The following is an 8075-nucleotide window of genomic DNA, read 5'->3' on the forward strand; positions in this document are numbered from 1 at the left end:
AAGCTACGGGCTCAACTCTCGACAGATAGGGCCTCATGCAGGCTTTCCTTCGTAGACAGCCCACCCTAACAAATAATGATGAACAAAATAGCAATCCTACCCTTGGTGATTCTATGTGCAACATGCACTTTAGCCAATTATTCAAGCTAATCAAACTATTGAGGAAATAAACGAACTACTAAAATGGAAACTAGGGTTTGGCAAAACCCTAAAATTCGTGTATAGCTTCAATGCTCAATACCGGACCTCGATCACCTTCACTAGGGTATATGAATCCCTCAAAGGACTTGTGTATGGCCTGAACAAGTACATTGAGTTGCTCACGAAGTCTTTTTGCGCGAGCCCTAGCAATGGATCCGCTTGGAGCTTGCATGCGATCCTCATCCCCTCGATCACCCGAGCCGTTGTTGGCGTACCCCCGTACTATGGTGCTATCAGAGGTAGTAGTAACTAATTAACAAATATATATATAAATGGTAATAAAATAAAGTAGCAATGATGAGATTGATAATAATAATGAATAACTATAAATTATAAATATGTATAGTAAGATAATAGTCAAGATAATAAATATGATTACGAGTAATTATTTTCTTTTAAATTAGGAAACTTTACAAATTAAGAAACTTTCTAAAAATAGAAATTTTTCAAAAATAGAAATCGTCCAATTTAGGAAAATGCTGCTAGGGTTCATATAATGGTTTAGACACGAATCTTCGACTCATTCAGAGTTTGTATATTTATGCATCTATAGGAAATATCAACTAATTAGGAAACCTGTGCATTTGATAGATACGATACAAGTTTAAAAGACCTAAGGTAGCCTTACTCGAGCAGCCAGACAAAGGTAGGTGGTACTTACCTTTCTGAGATTTCAAAGGTGCAAAATGAGATTTTGTTGTCAATCCTATTTTGTTGTATTGACTCAAAATGTATTTGATTAAATGTTTTACTTGGATATTAATGAAAGTTATATTTTTACTATACAAAAATGGACCATGTGACTTATTTGAAATGTTTTGATATGTATTATGTACCAAACAAGCTGAATCTTTGATGAAATCAATGATTTATGTATATGACATGTGGAATAAATTTTTGACAAGTAAAGCTCAAAACAGTCATGGGATAGACGGTAGGGGCTATAGTCCTGTCTAATCGTCATGGTAGCCCGGTATAGAGTCCGGCCGATTGACCCATCTATGAAATGAGACCAATCGGTAGTCATGAAATCTATTGGTCGCCCACCTAGATGGGATTTAATCTCTAGGCTGAGTACTCACTAGCCGGTCATTACATGTACTTGTTATGAGCTGATCTGAAATGTTATGAGCTGATATGGAATGATTTATGAATTGATCTGAAATGAGACTTATGAACTGATATGAATTGATTTATGAACGGATATGAAGAGACTTGTGAATTGAGACGAAATGATTTATGACTTTATGATTTTTCATGTACATTTATCAATAAGATGCTTTTAAATTGCTTGCCACTCGTTACTACTGATTGTTTTTATAAAAGACGTTACTTTCAACATTATGGATGTGATCGATGCGCAAATGATTTGATTTGTATCTATAAAATTACGAGTACGTGGTCCAACAGAGGAGTAAAAATTACCTACTGTGTGATGTGTCGCTCAACCCACTTCTTACCATTTTTACAGATTCTGAAAAGTATGAATTGGTTTACGTAGAAGACCCTGAGGATGACTTTTGTGGGAACCCGAGAAATTAAGTGTACACCCTAAAATATTTTATTTATTTACTGTGATATAAAAAACAAAAAAAAATTAAAGAAACATATGACATGTATATCGTAAATCATAATTAATTGCGAATATTATTAGACACATAACATACACTAGAAATCTATGAAGTACATGTCTAATGAGGTTTTCTTAAAGTTAAATGTGTCAAAATCAATGTAAGAAAATTTTTCCGAAAATACAAATGAAGTTAAGAATTTATGCATGAAATCACAAAATTTTAGACCTTAGAGAGTAATTAAACTATAACTAAAAGACCAACCTAACCCTAAAATCCTAGAATAACTACCATGAAGCCAAGACAAACTATTAGAAATTAGAAAACAACCGAGAGAAAATGACACATTTCATTGAACCAAATGCAAATTTGTTAGGCTAAGCAGTGGAAATGAGGTTAGCTAAGACTTGGGCGGTGAATAACACTTATTGGGATAGTTGTCAGGGAGAAAACTACCAACTTTGCTATGTAAGCAGAGACAGACAGAGTGCAGCTAAGAGAGACCAATTGTTAAGAATGCCTGGGCGGTGGAGGAGAGCAAAATGAAACTGCAGACCTTCTTCTTTTCAACTAACATCGAGAGGAAAACAAAGAGTGCGGAAGTGAGAGCAAGAGCTTAGCTAGTTTATCACCAAACAACCAAAGATAAGGAAAATACAGTAAGGAAGGCAGGAGAAGCTGGAAAGGAACTGATTTCGGAAGATGCATGGAAGTGTTACCTCTGGTTTCTGATATTATGTCACGTTTAGCTATAGAAACCTGTAGAAGTTGGTTAGAAAACTTGCATGAGAACCATAGCAACGGACCATGCGTTTGCGACGTACGAAACCGGTTAAACTGGAAAACAAGGCAGCCCAGAATCTGAAATTTGGCTACGTTTTTCTTAGTGCTACGTACTGATTCAGGGTTTTCCCAAAACATGAAAGTTGTAGCTTCTTAAGTGCTTGTTGTGCCTACAAAATTTCAGGGCAAAACAATCTGTGTAGCCTGAGTTATGGCCAAAATCCTCACTTCTATTCTAAACTCTGAATTGTGCTACGTTTCTTGATTTTGCTTCTGTCGTGCTCAGTTCACATTGATAATGAAGGAACTGGGTGTTGAGATCTTCATAAGACTTGTAGGTCTTTGTCTTAGCTTCAAAACGTATAAAGTGCGTCCAAATCCGACTTCCGTAGCTCTAGTTACACCTAAAACAAGATCGGGTGTCAGAACTGCCTTTGAAGTTGGACAGTTCTGACAGGAACTTCAGACCCATTTTTCCCTATGCTCTGTACTGATTCAGCTTTTGGTCAAAACACAAAAGTTATAGCCTTATAAATGAGCTTTCCAACGCCTCTATAATTTCTTGATTATGATCTTTGAGTTATGAGTTATAGCCTTTCAAACAGGGCCTGCTCGGTAACCTGAATTGAAACGGTTGGGACTGTCTTGTGCATTTTTGTCCTAGTTCCATTGAGATCTGACTTGAGGTGTCTTCATGAAAGTTGTAGCCCTTCTTCTTAGCTTCGTAACGGTACCTCATACACTTTGATCCGATAACCGTAACCTGAAATTTGATCAAAACAGTTATAGGTACCAAATCTGCCGTTTCCGTTTGCTGGCCGTTTCCGTTTTCGTTTGCCGTTTCCACGCGTGCATGTGCCCGTTTTGCCGTTTTGCTTGATTTATGCATTTTAGTAGTCGTTTGTGTAGTAATTTAGTGCAATCTTTTATTTTTTACGGTGACGGGTTAGACGGTGCCAGTGGGGCCTACTAGCTGTTACGTGACGTGATTTTCGCACTTTTGCTATACTTGCTCTCTGTATAAGTATTCAGACCGTTTTTTTGTGTATAACTTGCTTATGTGCTTTGGTGTAGATAAGAGGGTACTTAGACGAGGGTGTACTTGATCACACTCAACCTAAACCCTACTTTGCACCTGTACTTCTTTATGAGATGTGTATATATGAATTATTTTGGTGTTGAACCCTTGAGCTTCCAGTCCGGGGTGACTTTTGTGGGGCCCAATCTCAAGACCTAAACGGACTATTCGAGCCGGCCGGAGTTTGGTCGAAACCAGTCCAACCTAGTCTTAAGGTCACCAAGTTTGTGGTTTTGTGAACCAAGTTTGTGAACCGAACTTGTGAGTCAAGTTCAATTTCGTTTTGTTTGCTCGAGCCATTTCGTGAGATGACTGGCCAGTGAGGCTGATAAGGTGTTAGGAGGGAGTACAAGTAGAGTTCTACGGACCCTTACCGGTGGTCGACGGAGTGTCGACAGGAGGTCATACATGGCAAATGACGTGGCTTTGGAGCCAACCTGTATCCTTAACTTGTGTTGTTATTTTTATATTTTCGATTAGACATCTTTGTGACGTAATCATCCGTCTTAATGTAAAATTTACGTTTTTACCCCTGTATACTTACTAAGCATATAACTTACCCCTATCCCTTTGTTTTCCTTAACAGGGGCCGACGCGGGGAACTTTTGACACTATCACTAGAATAGTTAGGTTTGGTTTGTAATAGTCAGACAACTAAGATGTTTCTTCTTATTTTGGTGATCTGTATAAGGACCCCTCTTTGGGTCTATTTTCTACTTTTGAATACTAGCATAGGATAATATAGTAGTCTGAATAACTCCTTTTGAGGATATAAATAGAACTCCTTTGGGGTTGTATATCGATTGACTAGTACGCTTTTGGTTTATCTAGTTTTTATTGCTTTGTGTTTTTGAGTCCTGGCGCGAGCTAGGCAAGCGTTCCGCCGATACCCTCGGGTTCGCCCTTGGGAGAGGTGGGGGCGTCACAGGTGGTATCAGAGCGCCTAGGTTAGAAGACTTGGGCAATTGGGACATACGTGATAGGCATTAGGTAATAGGAATATGTGACTCTAATTAAGATGAATGGTATACTTTAAATTGAAATGCTGAAGATGAACTGACCAAATAAGTATTGTACGTATGGAGGTCGGGGAACCTAGTGGATCTGGACCAGGGTCGAGACCTCCGAGTGCAGGGGGCCTGATGAACCAAGTGTTACGCCGGCGTGTGCTTCGATTCCAGAGGAGGCCTGGGGGGCCGTATACGTTGTATTCACCTTTTGGTCGGCAGAATCGGCCATGTGAGTGTCGACACACGTTTGGCTACCCAGACGAGGTCGTCCTGGCGGTGGACGACGAGCGACGTTGCCTGGGGAAGGCGACCGATCGCTTGGCATGACAGTTGGAGGAGGCCAGGGAGGTAACCAACAGGGTCAGGACCAGGGGAGTAATGTCGAAAGCCCTGGAAATAATGCGGGTAGTCGCGAGGGAGATGACCGTGCCTTAGAACGGTTCCAAAAGTTTGTACCTACGAAATTTATAGGTGGATCTAACCCTGACTTAGCGGAGGGTTGGTTGGACCGCATGTTGGATATATTTGCTGTGCTTGGGTATTCAGAGGAGCGGCAAATATCTTTTGTTGTTTTTCAATTTGAGGGGGCTGCCCGAACTTTGTGGAATGTGATTAAGGCCAAATGGGAGCGGGAACAGACCCCCTGGACGTGGGTCAACTTTACATGGGAATTTAATGAGAAATATTTGCCACCTATTGTACAAGAGAGGTGGGAGGATGATTTTATCCGCCTGCGCCAAGGGTCATCCAGTGTGGCGGAGTACGAAACTCAGTTTACGAAACTCTCTCGCTTCGCTCCGGATCTGGTGCAAACGGAGCAAAAGTGAATCCGTCGTTTCGTTCGAGGCTTAAATGTGGAGATTCAAGAGGCATTAACAGCTGCTCAGTTGGATACATTTAGCCAGGCACTAGAAAAGGCACAGAGAATTGAGACAGTTAGGGGACAAGTGAAAGCCTTCCATGACCGAAACAGGAGGAAACCTAGCACGAACAACTTCACGGCCGGACAGATCTCGAGAAATGAGCCACCCTCTAAGATGGGTCGAGGGACGGGTGGTCCATGACCCACAGGAACCCCAAATCGGGGTACTTTTGGAAGAGATCGGGTAGGGCAAGGGCCCCAGAGGGGTGCCCAGCGTGGAGGGTCAACTACAGGAATTAAACAGACCTGTTGTTTCTGTGGGGGCAATCACACTGCCGATAATTGCTGGAAAAATAATTCGGTATGAAAATGCTTTAAATGTGGCAGTACGGAACATTTGATTGCTCAATGCCCTAAGATGCAGAAGGAGGAACCTAAACCACCGACAGAAGGGACCACAACTAAGTCGAGAAACGCAGGGAGAAATCGGCCCAAAGTACCGGCCAGAGTATTTGCAATGGGTCAACAAGAGATGACTGACCCTTCGGCAGTCATCGAAGGTACGCTCTCTCTTTTTCAGCGTACCGCAAGTGTTTTAATTGATCTTGGTGTCACGCACTCTTTTGTAAACCCTGTATTTATGGCTCATGCAGATGTTAAACCTGAAAAACTACCGTATGATTTAGAAATAAAAACCCCTATTACCAATAAGAGTTTAATTGCCAATGTGGTCTACAAGAGGTGTGAGGTATGGATAAGAAAATGAAAATTGTTGGTGGACCTTATTGAGTTAGCTCTTAAGGGATACGATATCATTTTAGAGATGGACTGGTTGGCCAAATATCATGCACGGTTGAATTGCCGTACTAAGAAGGTTTACTTTCACATACCGGGTGAGCCTACATTACAATTAGATGTAAGAGGAAAGTTAACTTCCTCTACTCTTATCTCTGGGATTCGGGGTCGAAAATTACTATACAATGGTGCACGAGTTTATTTGGCGATGTTAATGAATGATCCGGTGGATCAGCTGAAGGTAGAAAATGTACCGATGGTATGTGAATTTCCTGAGATGTTTTCCGAATAATTGACATCATACCCCCGGAGAGGGAAGTAGAATTTAAGATTGATTTGCATCCTAGAGCATAGCCAATATCAAAAACTCCTTATCGTATGACTCCTGCAGAAGTTAAGGAGTTGAAAACACAGTTACAAGAATTGCTAGATCGAGAATATATACAAGAAAGTGAATTGCCTTGGGGAACCCCGGTATTATTTGTGAAGAAAAAAGATGGAGGACTACGAATGTGCATTGACTACCGAGGGTTGAATAATCTCACCATTAAGAATAAATATCCCCTGCGACTTATTGATGAGTTGTTTGATCAATTGCAAGGCGCAGTTGTATTTTCTAAGTTGGATTTTCGGTAGGGATATTACCAGTTGAGGATACGAAGGGAAGATGTACCCAAGACCGCCTTTAATTCGCGGTATGGACATTTTGAATTTGCAGTCATGCCTTTCGGATTGACAAATGTTCCAGCCGCGTTCATGGATCTCATGCACCGCGTCTTTAAACCATATATAGACCAATTTGTTGTGGTATTTATTGATGATATTTTGGTCTATTCTAAGACTCGTGAGGACCATGAACAACACTTGAGACTAGTACTACAGACTCTTAAGGACCACCAATTATATGCCAAGTTTAGTAAATGTGATTTGTGGTTGGAAAAAGTATCCTTTTTAGGCCACATTATTTCAAAAGATGGTATAGCGGTGGATCCCGCTAAGGTAAAAGCGATCACCGAATGGAAACGACCAGAAAACCCAACGGAAATTAGGAGTTTCTGTGGCGCCCCCACTTCTCCCAAGGCGAACCCTAAGGTATCGGCGGGACGCCTGCCTAACTCGCGCTAGGACTTGAAAATACAAAACAATAAAAACTAGATAAACCAAAAGAGTACTATTCACAATATATACAACCCCAAAAGAGTTCTATTTACATTCTCAAAAGGAGTTTTCCAGACTACTACATTATCCTATGCTAATAACCAAAAATATAATGTAGACCCAAAGAGGGGTCTTTATACAGATCACCAAAACTAGAAGAAACATCTTAGTTGTCCGGCTATTACAAACCAAACCTAACTAATCTAGTGATAGAGCCAAAAGTTCCCCGCGTCGGCCCCTGTTAAGGAAAACAAAGGAAAAGGGGTAAGTTATATGCTTAGTAAGTAAAAAGGGGTAAAAATATAAATTCACATTAAGACAAACAATTACATCACAAAGATGTCAAATTGAACATATAAAAGTAACAACACAAGTTAAGGATACAGGTTGGCTCCAAAGCCACGTCATGTGCCATGTGTGACCTCCTGTCAACACTCCGTCGACCACCGATAAGGGTCCGTAGAACTCTACTTGTACTCCCATCTAACACCTTATCACCCTCACTAGAAAATCACCTCACGAAATGGCTCGAGCAAACGAAACGAAATTGAACTTGATTCACAAGCTCGGTTCACAAACTTGGTTCACAGAACCACAAACTTGGTGACCTTAAGACT

General features: G+C 40.8%; 1 protein-coding gene across 1 annotated transcript; it reads left to right on the forward strand.

The window, feature by feature from the left end:
• Window positions 1-4966: 4966 nt before the first annotated feature.
• On the forward strand, window positions 4967-5470 carry LOC113782461. The gene has a single exon (XM_027328354.1). The coding sequence runs from the start codon at window positions 4967-4969 to the stop codon at window positions 5468-5470; it is 504 nt and encodes a 167-aa protein (XP_027184155.1).
• The last annotated feature ends 2605 nt before the right edge of the window (window positions 5471-8075 follow it).

The sequence above is a fragment of the Coffea eugenioides genome, chromosome 9 (genome assembly GCF_003713205.1).
Source record: "Coffea eugenioides isolate CCC68of chromosome 9, Ceug_1.0, whole genome shotgun sequence".
NCBI classification, from domain to species: domain Eukaryota; kingdom Viridiplantae; phylum Streptophyta; class Magnoliopsida; order Gentianales; family Rubiaceae; genus Coffea; species Coffea eugenioides.

Excerpts from the sequence above, each read along its gene's own strand:
- LOC113782461 (XM_027328354.1), top strand. The coding sequence starts at position 4,967 with ATGACAGTTGGAGGAGGCCAGGGAGGTAACCAACAGGGTCAGGACCAG.